The sequence below is a fragment of the Chenopodium quinoa genome, unplaced genomic scaffold (genome assembly GCF_001683475.1).
Source record: "Chenopodium quinoa cultivar QQ74 unplaced genomic scaffold, ASM168347v1, whole genome shotgun sequence".
Taxonomy (NCBI): Eukaryota; Viridiplantae; Streptophyta; class Magnoliopsida; order Caryophyllales; family Amaranthaceae; genus Chenopodium; species Chenopodium quinoa.
The window spans coordinates 452532-476675 of record NW_018742205.1 but is presented as its reverse complement, the minus strand read 5'-3'; the positions used below and the strand labels follow the sequence as shown (position 1 = coordinate 476675).

Below are 24144 nucleotides of genomic sequence, written 5' to 3'. Positions count from 1 at the left end.
CGTGATAGTTGATACTAACCCTACATGGACAAGGACTAACAATGAATTAGTGAACATCCTAAATATCATTGTGCACACACTTCTTTATAATTGTCTTATTTCTACAAAGATAGCATGACACTTGTTTAACCATAAGTTGTTGATTATCTCATCAACATACATCATGAATCCTTATTCCTTTTCCCAAATTTTTAATTTTTTTTTTTTGAAAACTTTTTAAATTTCTAGTTAACCTAATTTTGTAATTTGTCATACTTTTGTACAAAATACAAAGTATTTTCAAACTTTTCATAGAAAAAGGGTCTTTTGTGAACCCAAAAAAAAAAAAAAAAAAAAAGAAGAAAAAAAAAGAAAAAAAAGCACATTTAAATATAAAACCCTTTTTTGTCGTTCAGCTTTCTAGAATTCCACCGTCCCAGTTTGCAGCAATTACACTTTTCAAATTCAAGGTTCATCTCAAAACTTAATCTGCACCCATTTTTCAGAATCATACTTTCTCGTGAATTTACATATTCAAATTATTTTATAGTTTTTCTATGCTTAAATTATCTATTAATTTCCTTTCTTTTTCCTTACTTTTTTATTTTGTAGGAGAAGTAAATACAGCGAAAATGAATTATTCTTGCTGCCCCATTTGTGAAAACCCGATACCCATTAACGAAATTGAATGGTATGATTTATTGCTGATTTTATTTGTGTAGTAATCTTTCTTTCTGGATTCAGTTGTCTTATTGTTAGTTTAAATTACACTATCAACGTGACTATTAATTTCGGATAAAGGGAGTATATTTCTTCCGTATTCGAATATTGTTTGGTAGACTTTGATTTTGTGGGTGTTACATTTAGTGAAATTTGAAGTGAGAATGAATATGGTGCAGGCATGTGAACAATCACTTGGAGGATGATGAATTTGCCAAGGATATGGAATTAGCTCAGCAAATTGCACTTGCTCCACCAAGTCCACCTCAAATTGTGGGTACTTCTGTACTTTTGAATCAATTGGGTTGTTTTATTTGCTATCTATGTTGTTTTGATTCATGAAATTTATTAGAGCAGCCGAAAATGGAGTTGATTATGTTGGGTAATGCATGGATTTGACAGGCATGATTGCTTTTATGAGCTTGGTTTTTATGATATGTTAGGAGGGGGTGTGCATTTATAAATGTACTAGATATTTCCCGAGCCATGCTCAGTTTTAAAAAATTGTTATTTGAAATTCAAATGTAGATATCTAGAAAAATGTAACTCAAAAGTTAATTTTAACAATAAATTATCAAATAATAGAGTTCTTAAGCAAATTTATAATTTTACAAAAATAATATATATAAAGTAGAGTTTAGGAGGGAAAATTCCCTCTAAAAAGACTCTATTTTAGTATAGGTATATATATATATATATATATGCTGATATGCATGAGTGTGTTATAAGGAGAAAGTATTATCAAATATAAAAATGCCAAATAAATTTACTCGAAGATAAAAATAGTAATAGAGTAGTATGTATACACACTTATCCAAAGTAAAAAAATAGTCAAAGAATTAAAAACATATGTAATGTAAAAAATAAATAATAATTATGATGCTATTATTTTTATTTAGGCCGGAAAATTTTTCATGAGAGGGTGACATCTGTGCATTTGAGGTTAGTGATGATGTCAACGGTTGTTGTTTTAGTATTATTTATATAGATTGTGCCGAAACTTTGTTGCTTAAATAATTATCAGAATGCTTAGTGATACAAGCCTCTTAGGTCGTGTTTTCTCTTTAGTTGGGTTGAAAATGTCGATTGTTTTATGTACCTACAATAATATCACATACCTAGGGTTGGCCTCTGATAAAATTTCAGTTTTCTTGATATAGCCTGACTTGAGTTGAAACACACTAAGTGACTCGAAAAATGCACAGGACTGTAGGTCTGTAAGAGTAAAAGATGGAGTAAATTAGAGTTATGGTTTAAAAACAACGAGGATATGCTTGCGTGGACTTAGTTAATGTAGTTATTTTGAAATTGGATGAACTCTTATGATTATCGTAATTCCCTACGCTGTCGAAGGTTAAAATTTCCATTGTCACCTTTCCCGCCCCTCAAAGAAAAAGAAGAAAAGGTGGCAGGTATTAATCTCACGAACTTATATAAGATTCCTTCTGAATGTGCTGTCTTAATTGTGTTAATACTTATTATGTGTGCATAATATGTGTCTGCGAGACGATACTTATTTTAGATGGATTTGCAGGATAGAAGCTTCTGTTTGGATTTTGATCCCGAGTCAGTATTTGAAGAGGTTCCAGAGAGTAGTACATCCAGGGATCTAAAAAGTGGAAGTAGAAAGAATGAACCAAAAGATATCGATGAACAGATTTGCTGTATTATAAGCTTACAGAGTAAGGCAATCTTTTATAAGGTTGAATCAGGACTAATGACCTTACTAAAAAATTGCTTGGAACTTGAAAACTCTACAAGTATACTCTCAGGTTATGTTGATCATTTTCAAAGCACTAGATCAGAGGATATGGGATGGGGTTGTGGATGGCGCAATATACAAATGGTTAGCTCGCACTTACTTATGGAAAGACCAGAAGCAAGAAAGGTTTTATTTGGAGGTTCAGAATATGTGCCAGAAATCGGTTCACTTCAAAGATGGCTTGAAGTTGCCTGGCAGAGGGGTTTTGACATTGTTGGCTCAAAATTTTTCAAGGGGGAAATTTATGGATCAAAGAAATGGATTGGGACAACAGAGTGTGCGGCACTCTTATGTTTTTTTGGTCTTCGTGCGAAGATAGTTGATTTTGATGGCAAGGGTAATAAGAGGGATGTAGGGCGAGTTGATAAACCTATGGATAGATTTGTTGCCAGAAGGGACATTGACGCTAAGGAAGGTCCTGCTAAGTTTGGTGATGGCTCTACACAGAATAGTAAGGGCTATCAAGCTTTGATTGATTGGGTTTGGAGTTACTTTTCTGAACAAAAGCCAAAGGAATCGCAAAGACGTGGGGTTGTTGTTACGAATAAAATGTAAGTGTCTAGTTTGACTACTCTGATAAGTAAGTTATGGAATCATCAAGTCTTCAGTCTATATCTGCCATCTATCTCTGCTCTTTTTTTTCTTTTTTTTCTTTTTCTTTATTATCCATATCTTCGATTAATTTGTGTGCTACTTTGAATAGGCCGTTATATTTTCAGCATCAGGGCCATTCAAGGACCATTATTGGGATTCAAGCCAAGCATCAAAAGAATGGGCAGCAACAGTACAACTTATTGGTATTAGATCCTGCTCATGTAAGTATATTCCTTAGTTTTTAAGCTTGCTTAATCTTTTTGTCTGCATTTAGTGGCCAGTTAACAACCCATAATTGTTTAGATGGTTTGATTGCACTATCTTTCCTCTTCACAAGCCCTGAACATGGACTTTATCTCATACTCAATATTTTGAACCTAATTCTAAAGCACAATGGGTAGTCAATGGAACTCAGAATTTGTGAATCAGCATGCTTAAGTCTGCGTACTCTGAACACCAAACTCCATTCCAAAACATCCCCGTAAACCAAAATGAAAGTAACAATTTGCCTTAACTCTTGGTAGGCTGTCGCATCCATAACATCAAGCACTATCACAAGAACTTTACTCCATAGCTGGAATTTCCTACTACTTCATCAATGGGCCCAACTCTCACACCCTTCGCCGCAAGCCAAACACCTCTAAAAATAGAATCCACACTAATTTTAAGATTCTAAGGTATTGAAAGAGACAAAATTATTGTGCTTTAAACCAAGATTCTGAATTTTAGTCACCAAGAAATTTGCACTCATTTAAAAATTAAAACCAGCATACCACTGTTTTTAATAGGAACAATTGGCCGCAACAACACCAACTATTGTAAGGTGCGTGTAGTTGCACAACCTTTCAAGGGTGCGGTCTACATCACAAACTATGTAGTTAGGTGCACATAACAATATGAATAACACCCATGAACTAAGATTTCATGGGAAAAGTGGAATCTTCTTTATTTTATTATTGTTTAAATATATTTTAAACTTACTTGATTTCCCATTACGCATGACTAAGTTAGCCTTTACTTCTATTAAATATTTTCATTTAAACACTTCTTAACCTCCACCATTAAAGCAAATTCCTTCAAATCACTATAATTTTCTTTTGTTCGCTTCATCAATTGCTTTTTTTTTTTTAAATTTTTTTTTTATTATAAATATATCGATCTCATGTAATTGATTTAGTTACCTCTCCCTCTCCATTTAGTCAGATACTAAATTGATAAATAAAAGAAAATCATCCAAAAACCATTTCGTTCCTCTAAATTTTAGGATTAAAAGTCTATTTCTAATACCATGCAAGCCCACAAATGCTTCAAAATACTTAATTCTTCAAAAAAACAATTTCAGAATCAGAATTTATGATAGGCCAAATTATTTTTTTTGGTTTTCAATGGTGGAGGTTGAGAGAGATAGTAATTTAAAGGGAGAAAATTAAATATAGGAAGAGGAAACTAGGACAATCACGTGAGATGTTAAAAAAAGTAATCAAAGAAGCAAACGAAGAAAAATAATGGCAAAAACTATTTGAAATAATCCCTTTAATGATGGAGGTTGAAAAGTGATGTTTAAAGGAAAACAATCAATAATGGAAGAGAACACTACATAGTCAAGTGAGATGGAAAACCAAGTAGGATAAAATTAAATAAAAATATATTAAATTATATATAAAAAGCATTAAAAATATTGAACGAAAATTCCACTTTTCGATGAAATTTGAGTTTTGTTAGTGACATTTATGCCGCTATTTGCACCCAAGTACATAGTTTGTGGTGTGGAGTGCACCATCGAAAGGTTGTGCTACTGCACGCAGCTTTGTCATAGTTGGTGCTGGTTTTGGCCAATTTTTCCTTTTTAATATAATAATAGTTTCATGCGCAACAATCTAGTGAACATAAAATTGTCATATGATTTACTGTTATGTTTTCAGACATGAAATTTGAAATAATTCGTCCAATTATAATTTAAGTGTGTTACTTTCAGAGACATGAAGATCACCACTCTACTTTTGAGAAGTAGACATAAACTTGCTGCACTGGTTGCCAATAAACTATCTTGTTCCAAGTCTCAATGCACACAACCTCCAATTTTTCCGTCTTCAATTTCTAAAAGGTTGAAATGATCAATAAGCCAAAATTTTCACTTTCGAATTTGTTATCCTCAGGAAGAGTAATGCTGAAAATTTTACACTAAAATGCGAAGGTTTTGATAAAATTGTTACTCCCTCCTTCTTAAAGTAATTGTCACACTTTTTATTTCTGTCCATTCCGATCTTCATGTCTAATTCGGTTATTAGAAGATAGGTTAGCATTAAAAATCATATTTGCAAAATCATATCTTTACAAGCTAGGATTAGTTTTCCTAGTTGTATTATGTTTTGATCTACATGATTTAGGCTAATTATTTAGCTTATAAAACATTCTTATGAGTTGATAAAAATCAATTTTGTTGCTTTGAAATTTATAAAGTTACATAGGCTTGTGCTTGTTTATTTTTGGCGTTGTCAAGGATTAAGTTCGTGTTGCTTAGTGTTTCTTGACCAAAACTCAAGAACCCAATCCTTTCAACCAAGTTTTCTTATGGATTGGACTAGATGAGGGTAACTTCATGCATGTGCTGGTTGGGGATTGGCTGTACTTCCAAGTATGTTTGGGATTTATGAGTCTCTCTTGCTGTGGAAGTTCAATCTATTACTTTCTAGACTTAATCTTTGCTATTTCGTTTCCTCACCTTGCAAAATTCTTGTCTTCGCTGTCTTCATTTTCTGCGTATTTCATGGCATATGCATAACTGCACAACTGGTCTTTTCCATTGCTTGTTTGACTTTGTGGTGGTTTAATAGATTAAAATCTGAAATCTCTCTTCTTCCTTATCTTGAAGGTTTCATCTCTACTAATCCAAGTGCTGTTATGGATTCAGATCACTACTAATGTGCTTACACAAACGTTATGGATTCTGATTACTACTAATTTGCTCACACCAAACAACAGGAAAATCAAGAGAAAAGATTGATTATTTGATTGCAAAGATTATAGCTTTTTACTGACTTGTAGCTTTAGGCTACCACTCTTCAAGTTAGTGATTGGTGGTAGTGACTTTAGGTCACACAATTCTCCTAAAACTCTTATCCCTACTACCTGCTTAATCCTTTATTTATGTACATGGTTTCAATCTCTAGGATGATTCTAGATTGGGCTTTTGTCTCATGTGATTAGGTGGCATCTCTCTCTCTATTTATACTAAAACTGATGACTATTAATATAATAATATTAGACTACCCCCATAATGTCCCTCTACTTAGATCTGTTCATTACAAGTGCTTGTTTTATGGATGACACAATTTTAAAATGCACCATACTTTGTTCGAATTCACTTTTAAGACACTGGAGTTTACAAGATACAGCTGCATTATGAAGTGAAAAAATATGAAAGACCTGTAATCTTTTCCTTACTATTTTTCTTATTAACCACACTTAATTGATTTGTTCTGTGCGTTATAAGTTGAAATTTTTTCATCAGCTTCCTAGATCTGCTTAAGGACATTATTTACCTTGTGATGTTTATTGTAACAAAATGCACTATTTTTTTGCAGAATACAGAAGCTCTGGAGAGGTCGTTGAAGGAAAATTGTGGATGGCAAAAATTTCTGAAAAGAGGTCTTCATACTTTGAGGAAGCCTCAGTATCAGGTATAAGCAAATCAAGTGCTTCTTTATTTGAGTTATCCATTTGATGATTTGATCTATCTTTTGATGTAATTCTATTTCTCTAGCTGTGCTATGTTGATCCTGGAATTGCACGGGGGGAGGAGATTGAGAAGCTGAAGGATTTGACTAGTGTTCTGATTGAATGCTAGATGGAATCATGATCTGTGTGCCTCTTACAGGTTTCTGCCTTGTCCCCCCTTCTTGTCTGCCTTCATATGTTGTCAACATGCTTTCTTCCACTTGCAGCTGGATTTAGTTCCGACAAAGGTTTGAGGACCTTTCAGCAATTGGGAATGCTGATAAAATAACTTTTACTCTGTCTCTTTTCTGCGCATCTTGAAAGCTTTCAAGTGATTTATCAGTATTTGTTCAGTTCAAAAATATATTCTTAAGGCAATGAAGATTTTGATAAGATTGAGTGCGGTGGCCTTGTCTCCTAATGTTTGAATCATGTATTAGAGAGGTGTAGTGTCTTATCCTCTTCTCATTCTCTATTATGAAGTAGCTTCTGCTTTATGGTGTAGACCTCCTGGTTTTTGTGCTGTGTGTATTTGATGGGTTATATACAGGCAAGTTGGATTAGTTCAAGAGGAGAATGCAATAAAGTTGCATTGGAGGTGTGAATTTATGACTGTTATTGGGGCTCTTTGGGCTTGGATTTATGGTATCAGCGTTGGGTTAAATCGAGAGAGAGATAGGATAGGAAATAAGCCAAGGCAAGCCATCTTCTATTTTATGAGTGAAAAAATGAAGGAAAAGCCATCATGGCAATAATGGTTGAAAAAAAAAGGACGTGATGATTATGAGAATTATGGTGAAGAGAAGTGCCTCACAAATTCCAAAAAAAAAATGTTGTAGATATGTGCAACAAGTGTAGTTGTGCGGAGAGAAGTTTTCCAAAAGTATGACATTGGTGATGTGCACCAGCAAGATTGTGTGGGTGATGAGATGTGCATCACAAAATGATGTAAAATTTGATAAGAAATATGTCAAAATATTGAAAGAAAGAAGATTGTGTTGTTGTCACAACAATAGCAATTTCCATCGAGATCAATCAATCATTGTAACCCAATTTGAAGCAAGGGGGTGTGTTGGAATGTTTGCTCAAAATTGTTAGTGGTTAGTTAAATTCTAATGTATGTATAGGAACATGCTCCTAAGTGATTAGTTTGTGTTTGTGGAGCCGTAAGAGTAGTGGGTTAATTTTAGGCATGATCTTAATCATGGGATCATGCTCCTTCCAAGCTTAGTTTTGCACTATGTATGTGTTGCTATGTAATTCGTTTTTCAATGGATTGAATAAAAGTTTATAATATTCTCTCCCTTCTCTCATCTGTATTATAATGTTAACAGGGCTATTGAACTTATCTTCCATAATAAATTTAATGGGGCCTAAGAGTTGATGTTTACTGTAGAGTCTTTGCTTCTTTCTGTTCTGTGGCATCTGGTGTCTTCCAGCATGGTTCAGCTTGATTGACATGCTTTCCTTTTTTTTTTTTTTTTTTTTTTTTAAGAAAAAAACTTATTTTGTGTGTGTGTGGGCAAGGAAGGAAAGCCACATAACTGATTACAATTTTACCATGTATTGCATTTCAGCTGCAGAATAAAGCTTGCTAAACAAATTTTATACACACATAAATTTTTATAAAGTTTATAATCCAAACTGGGAAAGAGTTGATCAAATATTATGGAAACAGTATAATCTGTTGCTGTTGTGCTAAGAAGGGTCAAACTGTTGATTTGCTAGAGTTTGTCGTGTACTCTGGAAGTATCTAACAAGCCTCAATTTTGATGCAAGGAATGTTTCGAATGATGTCGTTGTCCTTTGCTTCTGCTGTATTTTCATCTTTGATTTCATGTAGCCTGCTGTTAAATGACTTTGGCATATCCAGAATCTCCAGTTCTTGCAGGTTGATGTACCTTAGCTCTTCCGGGAGCGCTAACAACTTCTGACAACTAAATATTGATAGTCTCCTCAGATGTGGCATTGCACCTGCTTCAATTCTCCATTGCACCAAGTTTGGCAGGTGTGAGATTTGAAGCTCCTCGAGTTTCAGGAACATATTTGAACCACAATTCCATTGAATCCCCTTGTAGGCATTCCATAGACAGAATTTTTAAAAGAGGAAGGTGCCCCAGCTTTTCTGTTGGATCATATTTTTCGAGATGAGAGAAATACAGTTCCAAACTTGACTAGTGATGGTAAGAGTGTGAAGTTATATTCCTCTTTCAGTCTTCCAATAAATGCAAGTTTGTGTAGGTTTTAACAGTTTATGAGGTTTTCTGGAAAAAGCAGCTTACGTTGTCTTGCCCCATGCCAATCCAATTTCAGTACCTGAAGCTGTTTGGGCTCTCGGTTCAGCCAATTCACCACTGACTCTAACTCTTTAGTGCATGAAATGTTTACTATCCTCAGATTTAAGAGAGACGCATTTATTTTACCCAAATCATCTGTTAGCCAATCACCGCCGCTGACACCCCATAATATCTGCAAGTCCTGTAGAGTGCTGAGATCTAGTTTCCCCATAGATGAAATTGCATACGCTGGTAGATATACATGTCGAAGTCTAGTCATATAACACAGAACTTTGGACAGTTGTTTACAAAAACTAGGCTTTAAAGTGCCAACGTAATCCAGGGTTATCAATTGTCGTAAGTTCCTAATGGTCTTAGGAAGTTCTAATACCCCAGTGGCCCTTAATCCTAGGTAGGTCAGGAATATCAGTTCTCCAACTTGTTCTGGTAGAGCTCTTATTCTGATCCCACAAAGAATCAGTACTCTGAGGAAGCTTGAAATGCTTGTGTATTGGCTTCTAGCTAGTCAACAAGGTATCATGCTGAAAATAATAATGCTTCACTGATAATCCATGTTTCCCAAATTGAACTAAAGTTCTAAGTTTCAAACTCTGTATTGGATATGTATCGAATTTCCTGCAAAATAATAAGTTGTTGACTGATAATTTGCTCTCATGATGTTAACAATGCAATAAAAATATCTCAGATGATTTTTGACTGATAAGTGGTCATGCTAAGTCCTTATCCGCAGAAGAATATGAAATGACATGTGATTTGTTGTTTAATCATGTAGGGGGAAGATGAAGATCAAAGTATTATTGGAAGTTTTAGGAGGAGCATAGCTGTATGTCAATGGTAAATGGCTAATGATTAGCCTGATATTGCATCTTTAATTAGCTCTTGTCAGTTTAGGTTCAAAAGAAAATAAAATGTCCAGAGCAACAGAATATGGAGAATAGAGAAAAACTTTTTCTTAAATGTTTTGTGCTATATGTGAGTGGCTAGCTGTGAAGGATCTTATTCACCTATTTGGAATATCAAATAATTGCAGGAATACTATACACAGAGCAAATCTTTTCTTAAGTGTTTTGTGCTCTATATGAGTGGCTAACATTTAATAAATTATTCATCTACTTAGCAATATCAATAAGTTATAGGAATAGTACTCCCTCTCGCCTCCATCAATGTAAGAGTGGCTAAATTAGGTGTACGCAAATAATTGGGTGATGACCGAACATGGCTGAATTGACAAAATGATCTTTCTTTAGTGTTCATTTGATTGAAAATATAGAATTACATAGATAGTTCAACTTCCTAAGATGTACTCCAACTGTTTGTTAGTGAAAAACACTGGAACTAGTCCTCCTTGTGTTTGTTAGGGAATGTGGAATAGCTTATATTTGATGCTAGATGAAAATAAATAAATTAATGGGAACATAGGAAGATATTGCACTGAAATATCTGAAAGTACATAATGCAATGCTGGAAACTTCTATAAAACAAATAGGTTGTCCAGGTATTGAAAGATGCTGTTTTGGAAACACTTGAATTTTTTTTATACTTTATCCATATATACCATCCCATTAGATTGTATACGTTGACTTGTACAAATAATTAGGAGTGTTTCTAATTTTGCTTTTCACAAGTAAAGATAGCCTTATGTAAAGTCTTACCCTGAAGGGTCAACTTGGATATCCAAAAGTAAATTGTAGGACAGTCATACTGGCCGAGTGAGATTTTATTTTTTGTGTATCAATCAATCAAAGCCTTAATCCCATAAGTGGATAAGAAGAAAAAAAAAAATTATGTTAAAAGTGTACAAGTAATAGTGAGAGTGATTTTGAGGTCTTTGTCATACATTTAGGGCTGAACTTGAAAAATTTGTTTAAAAATAAGCAATTCATACCCGGGACGTATTGCGGTTCGTCGTAGATGCATTTCTCTGATTTGAGGAACATCACTCCTGGAATGGGCTGCAGGCTGAAGCAAAGGCTTGTCTTGTGCGTGGGGATAATTTTCAAGAAATCCTAACTCTGTTGATTTTGTGATGGAAACTTGATGAATCTTGTCGTGCATATGGATGGTTTTCATATCTCCAACATGGTTTCTCCTCACGACTTGAATGAGGCACCTGCAAGCTAATTCCTCTAGGTACTGTGCTGCCACATTTTCCAAAGTCTTCTGTGTACTAGATGGAGAATTTAATGCTACTAGACCTTCAGATAGCCACATCCTAATCAGCATTCCAGTTGAAATCTCAGAGTCGGGTGGGAAGAGGCTGAGGTAAAGGAAGCATGGCATTATGTCATTTGGAAGATCATGATAACTTAACAGTAGTATGTTCTCTAGCGCCTGATCAGACCGTGTTTCTTCTGAATTTAAGGAAGTACTCACCGTTTCCCATTCTTCAACAGTTTCTTTGGTGCTTAAAAGCCCTCCGAATGCAACTATAGCCAAAGGTATGCCTTTACAATGATCTAGCATTTTATCTCTTTTGATAATTTCTCCATTTGTTTTTCTATTGAATTGATCAATTATCTGATCCATGCTTGGTCTACTTTTTGCATGATTGAAAGCTATGCTGCAAAGTAAATCTCAACTTTCCTTTTCAGGTAGAGGTTGCATCTCATACAAGGCGTATTTTAAATTTGAGTGCTGAAAGGTTCGAGGATTACCAACAGTGATTATTATCTTACTTGGGAGGAAGATTTTCTTTTTGCGAGCTTTGGTACTCTGAGCTGCAAGCAAGTCACATACCAAGTCTTCGCCCATGCCATCTAGAACAAGCAGGTACTTTTTTTCCTCTAGCGCACCGAGTAATACATCTACCAGTTTCTCTTTGTTAGATTCTTGTATGCTGGGATTGTTTCCAGTCGTTTGTTTAATGATCAGACGCAAAGCATCTTCAGCATCCAACCCCCTGGGTATAGGGATCCATTTTTTTTTTGTCCTCAAAATGTTGTTTGACAATTGAATGATTATACAGCTCTCTGGCTAGGTCTTTGTTGCTTCCAGAACCATCCAAATCTCTGATGGAAAACGAACTTGGCTGTTCCCCTTCCCCTGTTAATCTCCTTACTAGATGATCATAATCCAGGAAGTCCTCTGTAGTTATAAGGTCTTCATTTTGTTGAAGCTCTGTTGGAAGGTTGTTGGTGATGATTATTATCTTGTTTCTATGTTTTGTTTCATCAAGTATAGAATGCAAACGATGTGCTAGACTTTCCGCCTTTTGTACTTGGTCAAGTACAATTAGGTTAGGCGGTTTCGCTAGGAACTCCCTAAGCTTTTCACTCAATTGGTCTACGTTTAGACTTTCGTTTCTATCCCTTGTATTTGTCATCACTTTTTCTTCGACTTCTTGTAAGATAGCAAGAAGAATGCTTCTGTCATCCCATTCATCCTCTATGGTTACCCATTTCCTTGCAGTAAAGTGTAATTTAACTCTCGCATCATCAAAATGTTCATCGCGGATCAAGACAGCGGCATAATTTGCAAGCCTGTAAAAGATACTTGATTCATGGACCATTTTGGCAGTCAACTTTTCAGCCAGAGAATATTCATCCTCAGATGATCTAACAGTATACTCCCCGTGCTTGTAGGGATTACTGAGAGCAGCACGAGTTGTAATTACTAATTTGCTTTTACCATGCAAGCCTTGGATCATGAAACAAATGGGTGGAGAGATTATCTGGATCTTCCACATCATCTAGAATGATAAGATATGGCCTCTCTTTTAGGGTATTGCATATCTTATTCATCAACTCCTTTGTGATCATGTTGCTTTCTGCATCTTCATCCTTCCCTTGGGTTTTTCTCAAGATTTCGAGAAAGATGTTTTTAGCATCCTTCTTTTCTGATACTGATGCCCACACCACAGATTTGAAGTGTTCTTTGATATCTCGATGGTTGCTGATCTCTGTGGCTAGGGTGGTTTTTCCAGAACCTACTGTACCCACAATGTAGAGGATGCTTTCTGTGTTTCCACTCCAAATTATTTTCTCTACCAGAGAATTGATCACTTTCTGTAAGCCAACTATCTTGTGGGGATAGCTGGTAGTTGATGTAATCTTTCTCAACCTTTGGTCGGTTGGTTTCTCTTTTGGTTCTGAAACATGGAATTTCTCTATATCTTCTTTTGCCTTGTGCAATTTCTTTGTTATGCCTTCTATTTTCTGGATTTGTTGAGGGGCTATTTGAAAAGATGGTCGGCAGACATACTTTTTTAAAAAGCCATATCTTCCACTACGTTCGTTTGCAACCTTGTTGACAATATCATCAATCACATCTTCAGATTCATGAGCCATTTGCACGAGAAACCTGTGTATGTAAACCATTTAGATATTACAATTTCCTTGACTCTGATGAGTGTTATTTCAAGCTCAGTTTTTGTAGACATACCTTCTGAGAAAGCTACAACCTACTCTGCTTTCAGATGTCACCTTGTAGATGAATTTTTCGACTTTGTTCTCAAATCGGGTAGCTGTTTTTGTGAGTAGTCTGTTTTCATCTGCATGGTCAAGGTAGCATGTAAGATTATCGATTGATGACAGCAACTCTTCAAACTTATCCTTAACAGACTCTGATATTTCCGATTTCTGATTAAGTAATGAGTGAATGCGCCTAACAACTGTAACAGTGGGCTCTGACATTTGGATTCTCTCTATTTTGATAGCAGATGTTATTATGCAGCCCTAGGATCTATAGTTTTCGTTCCCCATCTATGGCTGTCACAAGCCCAGGAAGAAGGGATATCTGGTACTCTCTTTGTCCTATGTCTCAAGCAAAGGTAAGTAAGTTTCCTCTGCTTTGCAATATGCTATCTTTACTTTGCGTAGAGACTTTAGACATGTACTGTCTGAATAGGAAAAGCCAAAAGCAAAGGGAAGGCATAAAGTCATAAATTTCCTTATGATAGAAGAATTGATAACTATGACTTGCTTTTTTAGACACTATATGGATATGTTTTTGCTTCTTTTTTAGACTGTTTTAGTTCAAGGAATATCCTTTAGCAAGAATGCTGTGCTCTCCCCAAAAAAAAAAAGGAAAAATTGATTTAGATATAAATTAAAATAATTCAAGTTCAAGAAAATGTGGAAGCAAGTAACTGTTCGACATTTAGATAGGATATTGTATACTGTAAAGCTTTGTTCAGATCAACTTATTTTGAATGAATTTATATTATTAGACTTTATTCATTATAGTAGACTTTATTTTTCATGTAGCAGAATTATGGTGTGTTCTATTCACCTGATTTATACTTATCTGATCTTATCTGAATGTACCTGAACTTATTAGACTTTATTAAAACTTATTTTAGTTGTAATTTGAACATGGTCAACCCTTATCAGAACTTATTTTTCCTAAACTTAATTTATCTGAACTTATTAGACCTGAAATAAGTGAAAATAAGATGAACAGAATAGACCCTTAATATGTGAGTATGTCAGAACTTATTTCACTTAAGCATAACTTTTTTTTTTTTTTTTTTTTTTTTGAATTTATATACGCTTGTATGAAATTGTTTGTGAACAAATAAATTGAAAAAATAGACCCTAGAATTAAAGTTTTATTGACATCATATGAGTACAGAAGTATTATTTGGTTGATTATTGGAGTAAATAGAAAAGTTCTCCGTTTGTGTAATTGGAATATTATAATAGGTCAAGTAATTGTCCAACCCTTGAAGTTTTCTCTTTTAGGTGCTTTAATTTAATGAAAAAAGAAAGAAAAAAAATCTGTTGTAAAAACCAATTGCACCTACATCATGTGACAACGAAATATATAATGTTTTCTTCTGACCTAAACTTATCAGGTTCTAAATGGATTTAATGAAACTGTTTACCTTCTACAAATGCTCCTTCTGCACTATAAAATCCCTCCTCACTCTCAAGTCTTTCTAATGTCATAATATATACAGTACATTCCTTGGTCCTAGATCCCGAATGCACTTCCTCTAATCCCTAATACTTACTAGTAAGTCGAATGATTTTGGCAGATTCTTTGAAAGTGTATTTCCTTTACTTATCATGAATTCAATTCGTACCAATCTAAGTAGTATCATTTGTTTTTGTCATTTATATCAAATTTCACTTACCAAATTTTACGGAATGCAAAAATGTCAAAAAAAAAAAAAAATAACTCGAATATTAATTTCGTTCTTTAATAATTGCAATGTCGATACATATACTTTAATATAAACTCTTAATGATTATTAAGTTTTTCAAAACAACGAAGACACTATTATTTTTCCGTATTATTCGAGCTTGTTTGTGAGAAATCGTTTGGATATGTTAAGTTTCAAAGAATTTATATCTTTTTTTTTCACTTAGTAAGTTTTTTTGTATGATGAGCAAAACTTATCTCTAATCCTATAAATTGATCATTGATATAAACATCCTTAATATAGTAGGACGTAATTAGATGATTCCAAATCAATACCAATGACAAGATCAAAATCATGTTTTAAACCAACAAAAATATCAAAATCTATATCTCCATCAATCCAATATACTCTGTACTTCAAATAAGCTAAGTTTACTACTTTCCATTGTCAAATAAGAAAAGTAAAAACATTTTCTTTGCCATTAGATGATTTGTTGATTATTAGTCCATTTTCTTTGCCATTAGACATTTTTTTTTTCTTCCCTCGTTCTTCTTAGATTTTTGGTTCTGTTCTTTTATAATTTAACTTGCCATGTCAAATCAATTTGTTGATTATTAGCCCATTTTCTTTGCTATTGAAGATTTTTTGTTCCCCTCAGTTTTCTTAGATTTTTGTTCTGTTCTTTGATAACTTAACTAGCCATGTTAAATCAATCAAATTCTCAATCTCATGTTAGCCTGTCAGGCTTGTCCAAGCTTGCTCACTCGGATAGACCCCTAACTATCTCTGACATCATGGACTTAGTGATACCTAAATTACTCGATGTCACTGCTTCCACATACATTTACTACAGTGAGACGCAATTGAGGCGGTTGAATAAATTCAGGATGGATTTGGAGCACATTAATGACCAATTCAAGAGGCTCAAGGCCTTGGAACTTCTTTCTGACAAGGTTTTTAAAGATCTCTTGCAACAGGTAGTGGACTCGGAAGCTGCTGTATCTAGACTATTTATTGATGATTCCAGGTACTGGCAGCTTGAAGAAAACCTTACAACGATCAAGAGGGGCATCTTGAAGATCTCTTCCACTACTTTTGGTCATCTTTACACTGGATTCAAAGATCCTAAGCCTTGGGGTCATGAACATGAAGAGGAGCACAGAAAATTGGCAAGTTATCCCTCTGGCCTGAACCCCTTTTTTGAGAATCCTGCTGTTTTTAGGCGGCTAACTCAAAGTTATGAACTGCTTGATCCTTTACTTAGGAAATGCTTACTGTGTTTCTCAGCATTCCCAGAGGGTGCTGAGATAAATAAGAGGACAATCATCTATTGGTGGATTGGAGAGCAGCTGGTTGATCCACCGACCGGTGATGATGGTGAGAAGAAGGGGCATGAAATATTGAGAATGCTAGTTGAGCATGGCTTTCTTGAGGAAGTTATTATAAAGGGTAGGGTGACAAGTTGATGCAGGCTTTGTCCTTCTATTTATCCGGTATTAATTTACCTTGCTCAGGCTGCTAGTTTTTTTTTTATCATCCCGATGACAGGGAATATAATGATGATAATCTGAGCTATGGAAACAAGCGTAGGGTATGTTTGGTAGAAACATCAAATTGAACCTCCCCTTCCTGCTTGAAGTACCTAAAAAGTAGCCGGACCAAAGATCTTAAGTGCATAGAAACACTGTTTAATGTAAACAAGTGCTACATGGATATAAAGCTCCACTGGTTCTGGAGGATGAAAAATGTGAAAGTTCTCTATCTGGGGAGGTGCGATTCAAAGTCCATCCAATACATTGAAGTTAAGTCCTGTAAATTCCTTGCAGGACTGACGCATATGAAGGGGTTGAGGCTTCTGAGTCTTCAGGGGGTTTCAAAGATCGTAAAACTCCCAGATTCAGTTGGTAGTGTTAAAAGTCTAAGAATTTTGGATCTTAGAGACTGCAATGACATTGAGGAACTGCTTGATTCTATCAAGTCGCTTGGGAAACTAACACACCTGGACTTGACAAGTTGTTACTCTCTTGCTTGCTTGCCCAAAGGAATATCCTCCCTCTTCGAGCTTCAAGTCTTGAAAGGATTTTTTTTCAGAGAGAAGCACCGAGATAAGAGAAGTTTATGCTCGTTTCAAGATCTAAAGAGGCTGAAGAAGTTGAGGAAATTGAACATCACCACCAGCCTTAAGAGTTTCCCAGAAGATAAACACCTTAAAGCTCTTGATGAGATGACTGAGCTTCGCAAACTGACAAACGAATGGCAAGGGTTGTTCAAGGGAGGAACTACCATGACCAACCATAACTCTGTTGGCAATTTCTTGGTGGGTCTGGAGAAACTTGACCTCCAACATATCCCTTACGAAAGTGCACCAGCATGGCTGGCACCTGAAAAGTTAAAAAATTTGAAAAAACTGTACATTAAAGGAGGTAAACTAGAAAGATTGGGTTATGATGAGAAGCAGCATCTAGGGTGGGAAGTAGAAACATTGCCATTGTTGCACTTGCCCGGACTGAGCATGACATGGACTGAACTACAGAGGTGTTTTCCGAATCTTAGGTACTTGGAACAAGTTAAATGCGATAAACTTATCTCCATCCCGTGTAATAGCGAGGGCGTTTGGCAAAAACTCCCATAGGAGATCCATCCATATTCTTTAGCGCACTGCTATGGGCTTCTACATAGTTGGCCATTGATTTTATTTTCCTACTCTGTTGGGGGCGACTGAGAGGGTGTGGGGGGTGTACAATGTAACAGTACTCTCTTTAGTTTAAAGAGTCGATAATAATCTGGGTTTCCTGGGCTTTTAGACTGTACTAAAACTGAGTAGCTTATCAAACTGTTTGCTCTTTTTATTTACAGTGAAATAACAAACAATTATTTTGTAAACATGTCAAATGTCAATTGAAAATAATCTCATTTGTCACAGGACACGGAAATTTGGAGTCTCTACAAATGCTGGACAAGCTGGTTAGTGAAGCTCAGGGAATAGATATCTTAAAAATTCCTTTATCTTTGTCTGAGCAACACGGTAAACTAGCCTAGATACTGCAAGATCGTCATCATGTATTAAGTCGAACTCACAACTTTGGAAGCAAATATGAAAAGCAAAAAGTCCCTTCCAGGGTATGCAACTTCATATTGAGGGCGATGACTGAATTTAGGTGCTGTAACATAATCTGGAATATAGTGGATGATTGTTGGTGGGATCTAGATGATTGAATAGCGAGTTGTTGGGAGGAAAAAGTTTGGCGGCAGGAAGTTCCTGCGCTCTGATGTTATGTCTTTTATACTGTATGGTATGTCGACAATGAATGAAACAAAGTAGCAGCAGATTGGACGTCAAAAAAAAGGATGACAGGGGTTCATCTTGGCATGAGGCTCCGCTGTGTTCTATGGAACATACAGAGAGTGGTTCCTGCACCGGCAAGGTTAGATGATTTTATAGTATAAACTAGGAAGATCCTGGGGTGGCTTAGCAACATGAATCAGCATGCAGTTGTGTCATACTTTCTTCGTCCACTTATTGAGGACTACATAAGATTTCCTACAAAAATTAGGAAAACTTGAGGTGCTTGTGGGAACTGGGCAGTCATGAATTAGCGGTAATGTGAAATTTTTAAGCAGGAAATTTTTGAGGTGGTTCATGGGCCAACATAAACCGGCTAGAGAAATACACACTGATCTTTATGTATTTACTTGTATATTATTTTTATTGATTTGTTTATTCGTCTTCAGCTTGGAAGAAGATGATGCCTTCAGTGTAGCAGAGATAGAGCTCAACTTCCTCTAGAGATAGGCCTTAGGATGTTATTTGATGATTATAAGTATGTGGATACATATGCGCTCAAGCAGAACATGAAGAAACTAATCTTCCAGGAACTCAAAAAGAAGTCCGAAAACATTGATGATCCGAAGATGGCCAAGTACCTCTGCCGTGTCCGTGGGGACTGGGTTCTCAGCTTCTAATTATAGAATGTCGAATTTGTTTATAGTTCTATAATCTTAATTCCAAACTTATCTCAGCTCAAAGCTTAGCTTAGCTCGCAATCACGTGACCTGAGTTTCCATAATTCTAGAAATGCTTTCCAGCTATGAAAATAAAAGAGTGAATTTCCAGTTAATAATTGAATTTTGACCGAGGTTAATTAACATGTATGTATATCATTAGTTCTAGCTACAAATACGTCAGTGATAGAACAATGTCTACTATAAGAGGGGGGGGGGGTGAATTGTAGACTATAGAAAATTTTGCGGAATTAAATTATCTACTAAGAGAGAAGACACTTCGAGATAGGCAATGAATACTTTCACTATGTAAAGATGATTTACTCTCGCTAATATTCTGCCTAGACCTAAGTTCCGTAAGGAACTCAAGTTACCCAACTGCGATCCCTCAATCACAGTTTCTCACTCTTTGTGATTCTACTCCGAATCACTTGTACAGTATGAAGAACTCTCTCAAGCCTCACACTTTACAACTTTCACTGCCCCAATCCCAATTACAAAGCAATTACAAGAATCTCCTAATGCACTCAAGAAGCTCAAGGATGGAAGAAACTCTACTCTGAAAATACTTAGAAACTTTATGCTCAAAAACTCAGATATTTTTCCACACTTTCAAAACTTAACATTGATCTGTTTTGATAAGGAGTTAAACCAAGCTTCCATCAAGTTCCCACTTCCCCCTTAATCCCACGTTCTCTTTGACTGAGAAGTTGGGATGTAGGCAGAGGAAATTTAGGAACATGATTTCCCTAGCTTGACTCCTAAATCAACGTGCTTCCTTAATTTAAGTAAACAGTTATTTTTACTAAGTCAAAAATCAGTTAAAGATTTATTAAAAAGATAATTATTTATTATTAAAAAAAGATAACTAAATAATTAATTAATTTAAAACTTATCATTTAAATTAATGAATTATTTTGATTTTATTTATTTATAAAATAAATATTTTTCAAAACTGATTTTATCACTTCCTTAAATTAAGGGTTTTGAAAACCGTTTTAAAATTTTCGTTTAAAACTTTCTGAGTCAATCATCAAGTTCCTTCAGGAACTTCGAGTTTCTTCTTAGTTCCTTCCAACACTTTTGTTTCTTAAGTTCGTACACTGAGTAACTAAGTATATAGAGTTGTGAGGACATCTTGAAAGCTTGCATTCATCATCAAGTCTTCCAAACTTTGTTGTTCCTACTCCGGAACATATTACTTCAAACCTGAATCTTCTGCTTAACCAAGACTCTTTAAACACCATTAGTCGGAGTTTGTTTTACATAAGTCAATCATCAAAATATAAGGTAGTCAATTCAACAATATTCCCCCTTTTTGATGATGACAAACAAAAACAAACTCGGTTAAAACAAAATAATCATCCAGGCAAAACCATTAAATGAGTAAACTAATTATATAAACAAAACAGTAAAATAAACTAAGTATTAAGAAGTCTGCATCATTCATGAAATTAATAAATTATGAAATTTATACCTTTGCTTAAACGATGAAGACTTGAAGAGGAATCAGTTTGAGTCCAGCTTTCTGAGTTTGTTCTTCTCTTCCCCCTTTTGACATTATCAAAATGATAGAAAGAGCATGCTATATATAGTACTAAACTACGGAGGGAGTAGTAAATCTGAATTCATGAACGATTAAGCATGCACACACAGTTCATATGCAACCAAAATGAGAATATCAAATTCAAAAACAAATCAAGCCAGTTGAGTTCAAACCGAACCAAAACAAAACGAAATGTGTAAAACAAACCAAACAACAAAAAAATTCAAAATAAACAAAAGAAAAACTAAACAAAAGAACATTGTTCATAAATCACAAGAAACAGTGGGGTAGATATGTTTGGCAAAGACTAGGAAATGGTAGTAGATTCATGGTAAGGGAACATCCTTAATCGCATCAAGAATGGTCTTGTAACAACTTTCCTTCACCTTAGCTTTGAGTTCCTGAGTTGAGGAGTCCATATGAGCGTTTACTTTATCTTCCAGAGAAAGCATCTGAGTTTGCAGCCCCTCAACTTTAGTAGCCAGGTTATCCATTTTAGAAGAAAGGTTAGTTATACTCTGTGTAAGTGTAGTGGACAAAAGCTTAAGTTCCTCCTGGATTTTCAAGGAACTTGGACCAGAGCTAAAAGCACTGAATCCGAAACCAGAAGTACAAGGCTGTGAAGCAGGTGGAGAATGTGTGGTGTGGTGAGCAGGGGATGGAATTGGAGGTGGTGATGGAGTTTCTTCTGGAACAGATGAGGAGGGATCCTGAGGAACTTGGGTGGAAGTTCATTCAGAAACTTTGGTTGAATCATCATCCAACTCAACAATAACAAGCTCAGATTGCAGGGTTCTGGGTTTAGATGTAGCAAGTCTGATACTTCTCCTTCTTCTGCCTGTTACAGGGGTGTGTTTGACAGAGCCCCCAATTTCCTGAAGCAACTCTTTCATTAATTCCTCTTGATCATCCTCTTCCTCCTTCTCACTCTCACTCTCTTTTGCTATTGTATCTTTCTCTTTTTATTTTTCTTCTGTTTCCTCTGATTTACCTTCTGTTTTCTCGCCTTTGCTACTCTTCTTTTCTACTGCCCCATCACTCTTGTCTTCTTCGACCTCTTTGTCACTATCTTTTTCTATTTCTTTCTCACTAATTTCTTCTGTATTTTTCTGACTATCTTCCTCTTTCTTTTCTCCTTCCCCCTCACTGTGTTCCCCCTCGGAATCACTTTGCACATCAGATGCAAAACAAACATTCACATTCACCACTTTTAAATTCAGCTTTAACAATGATTTTTCTTGAAGGATGTGTTCAGACTTGAGAATGTAATTCCCGGTTTGTGGCAAAGGAACTCTCAAATCCTGAAACACAACTGTCAAAAGGGAACCATAGGGTATGTGTAAGTCGGGAATGCAATGGTCCAGGTGGGCTATCATTAAGGCAGGAAAGTTAATGCTAACTTTCTTTGCTAGACAGAAGATGAGGGATGCATCTAACAGGGTTACAGTACTTCGTTTTTGGGAACGAGGAAGAATTCCTCTCCAAATGATGTTGAACAATAGTTTATGCAAAGGAGTTAAGGCATTGTGGTTAGTTGTAGTAACTTTCGGGTTTCCACCAATAAATGTGACAATTTCGGTTTCATTGTGGCCATCTACGGTGTTTTTGGATTTGTTTTTGACGTAGGTTCTATATCCAATATTTGGGGTTTTAAAAAATTTGGCCAAATAACCTGCATCAAACTCAATATTCACACCACCAACCGTAGCACTACATACACCATCAACGCAAACAAAAGAGGAGCAAAATTCATCCATTAACGTAGGATAAATTGGAAGCTTTGTACACAAATCCAACAAATATATCCAATTTTGATAATCCAACAACTCTAAAATTTCGGAAAACTTACAATCCGTGCACCATGAGTAATCAATTGCATAGCCAAGTAAGAATTTGTCGTTTCGGGTTTGCCAGGCTTTCTTCGAGGGTACTGCGGCGCGACGGGCCTTAGTTTTTTTTTGGTTTTTCCTTGGATTGAGTAGCCTTGCGTTTTGGAGCTTGAGAGGAGGAAGGGATTATCATAGTTGGAGGGACGGGTGTTGATGGTGAGTTCCGTCCGGATCTTCGTTCAAAGGGGTTGGAATTGATGTTGGTTTTCATGGTTGGGTGAATTTTGAGAAAATAGGAGAAGTGTATTAATGGAGGTTGGTGGGAACTTGAAGGTGAAGAGGGGTTTATGGGAAGTGACGGGTGATGATGTGACTTTTGAGGAGTGTTGGAAGTGACGGTTGATGATAGTTGAGGGTTAATGGGGGAAGTTGAAGGGTTTTGTTATTCATTTACAATGATTAAGATAAAATAAAAAATTAAAGATAAAGATAAAGATAAAAAATAAGATAAATCTAATTGAGAAAATAAAAAATCTTTTTGTTGTTTTGAAATTTATAAGATAAAATTAATAAAAAGATAAAAATAAAAATTGAAAGATAAAGAAAATTAAAAATTACGAAAGAAAAAAAATTTCAGTAAGTTACTTCAAAGTAAAATAATGGTTGACCTGTACAGAGCTTTTCAAAAAGGAACTTGGAAAATAATATGGCTTAATTTGTCTTCTTCATCAACATAATCACATGATCACACACTCATTAGAATTACACACTCTTTCATTGCAAGATTCGAGATTATGTTTTTCACACCAAGGTTATATATAGCAATGCTCAGTCGTTTCACTAAGACATACCTTGGGGTTCCAAGAAGAACTGCTCAATTCAGCTTTATCATTCAGAGTTCCAATCGCATTTTTTCGAATTTTTCTCTACTCAAAGGCTTTGTTAGAATGTCAGCAATTTGATATTCAGTTTGTACAAATTCTAATTTAATAGAGCCTTTTTCCACATTGTCTTTTAGAAAATGATGCCTAACATGAATATGCTTTACACGTGAATGATGTACTGGATCTTTTGAGATGCATATAGCACTAGTATTATCACAGTATATAGGAACACATTCTAAAATTATGCCAAAATCACGCAACTGTTGCTTTATCCATATTAATTGGGAGCAACATGCAGCAACAACTACATATTCTGCTTCAACAGTGGATAGAGCAACAGTGTTTTGTTTCTTGGAACTCCAAGAAACTGGACAAGAGCCTAAGAATTGAACCATACCTGACGTGCTCTTGCGATTTACTAAGTCTCCGGCATAATCTGCATCAGCAAATCCTTTGAGATCGAATGTATCACTTAGTGGGTAGAATAAACTTAAGTCAGCCGTTCCTTTAAGATATCTCAGTATTCTTTTTACGGCAGTTAGATGCGACTCTTTTGGATTGGATTGGAACCTAGCACAAAGACCAACACTAAAAGAAATATCAGGTCTACTTGCAGTTAAATATAATGAACCAATCATACCTCTGTACTTTGTCTGGTCCACACAAGTTCCTGAGGGATCTTCGTCTAATCTAGAGTTAGTTCCCATAGGAGTGTGGTTAGTCTTTGCG

At 35.4% G+C, this 24144-nt stretch overlaps 4 protein-coding genes across 5 annotated transcripts; 2 read left to right on the top strand and 2 right to left on the bottom strand.

Annotated features, from left to right (window-relative positions):
• Positions 1–73: 73 nt before the first annotated feature.
• On the top strand, positions 74–8261 carry LOC110727216 (zinc finger with UFM1-specific peptidase domain protein-like). The gene is made up of 7 exons (XM_021906785.1): positions 74–449; positions 592–670; positions 879–972; positions 2234–3012; positions 3165–3276; positions 6640–6735; positions 6819–8261. The coding sequence occupies exons 2-7, from the start codon at positions 612–614 to the stop codon at positions 6900–6902; spliced, it is 1224 nt and encodes a 407-aa protein (XP_021762477.1). The 5' UTR covers positions 74–449; positions 592–611; the 3' UTR covers positions 6903–8261.
• On the bottom strand, positions 8241–14383 carry LOC110727226 (probable disease resistance protein At1g59620). 2 transcript variants are annotated; one of them, XR_002512511.1, is made up of 3 exons: positions 13450–14383; positions 10955–13368; positions 8241–9684 (listed from the first exon to the last, which is right to left on the bottom strand). XR_002512511.1 is itself a non-coding variant. In XM_021906796.1 (2 exons), the coding sequence occupies exons 1-2, from the start codon at positions 13698–13700 to the stop codon at positions 12693–12695; spliced, it is 927 nt and encodes a 308-aa protein (XP_021762488.1). In that variant the 5' UTR covers positions 13701–14383; the 3' UTR covers positions 8241–12692. The 2 variants fall into 2 exon arrangements, 1 of the variants encoding a protein (XP_021762488.1); XM_021906796.1 differs by having other exon boundaries at positions 8241–13368.
• On the bottom strand, positions 8526–11595 carry LOC110726041 (disease resistance protein RPH8A-like). The gene is made up of 3 exons (XM_021905511.1): positions 10955–11595; positions 9089–9320; positions 8526–8843 (listed from the first exon to the last, which is right to left on the bottom strand). The coding sequence occupies exons 1-3, from the start codon at positions 11593–11595 to the stop codon at positions 8526–8528; spliced, it is 1191 nt and encodes a 396-aa protein (XP_021761203.1).
• A 2479-nt stretch (positions 14384–16862) lies between the features above and the next one.
• LOC110726034 (disease resistance RPP13-like protein 4) lies at positions 16863–18941 on the top strand. The gene is made up of 2 exons (XM_021905506.1): positions 16863–17707; positions 18887–18941. Exons 1-2 carry the CDS (start codon positions 16863–16865, stop codon positions 18939–18941), a joined length of 900 nt encoding a protein of 299 aa, XP_021761198.1.
• Positions 18942–24144: the final 5203 nt, after the last annotated feature.

What these genes read in the sequence shown, in the direction of transcription:
- LOC110727216 (XM_021906785.1), top strand. Translation starts at nt 612, where the DNA reads ATGAATTATTCTTGCTGCCCCATTTGTGAAAACCCGATACCCATTAAC. An exon ending in GTTGTTGTTACGAATAAAAT is followed by an intron (nt 3,013 to 3,164) that starts GTAAGTGTCTAG and finishes TACTTTGAATAG; the next exon opens with GCCGTTATATTTTCAGCATC. An exon ending in TGGTATTAGATCCTGCTCAT is followed by an intron (nt 3,277 to 6,639) that starts GTAAGTATATTC and finishes ATTTTTTTGCAG; the next exon opens with AATACAGAAGCTCTGGAGAG.
- LOC110726041 (XM_021905511.1), bottom strand. Translation starts at nt 11,595, where the DNA reads ATGGATCAGATAATTGATCAATTCAATAGAAAAACAAATGGAGAAATT. An exon ending in CGAACCGCAATACGTCCCGG is followed by an intron (nt 9,321 to 10,954) that starts GTATGAATTGCT and finishes TTATATGACTAG; the next exon opens with ACTTCGACATGTATATCTAC. An exon ending in GAGAGCCCAAACAGCTTCAG is followed by an intron (nt 8,844 to 9,088) that starts GTACTGAAATTG and finishes AATGCCTACAAG; the next exon opens with GGGATTCAATGGAATTGTGG.
- LOC110727226 (XM_021906796.1), bottom strand. Translation starts at nt 13,700, where the DNA reads ATGTCAGAGCCCACTGTTACAGTTGTTAGGCGCATTCACTCATTACTT. An exon ending in GGTTGTAGCTTTCTCAGAAG is followed by an intron (nt 13,369 to 13,449) that starts GTATGTCTACAA and finishes TTACATACACAG; the next exon opens with GTTTCTCGTGCAAATGGCTC.
- LOC110726034 (XM_021905506.1), top strand. Translation starts at nt 16,863, where the DNA reads ATGGATATAAAGCTCCACTGGTTCTGGAGGATGAAAAATGTGAAAGTT. An exon ending in AGGTGTTTTCCGAATCTTAG is followed by an intron (nt 17,708 to 18,886) that starts GTACTTGGAACA and finishes ATTCGTCTTCAG; the next exon opens with CTTGGAAGAAGATGATGCCT.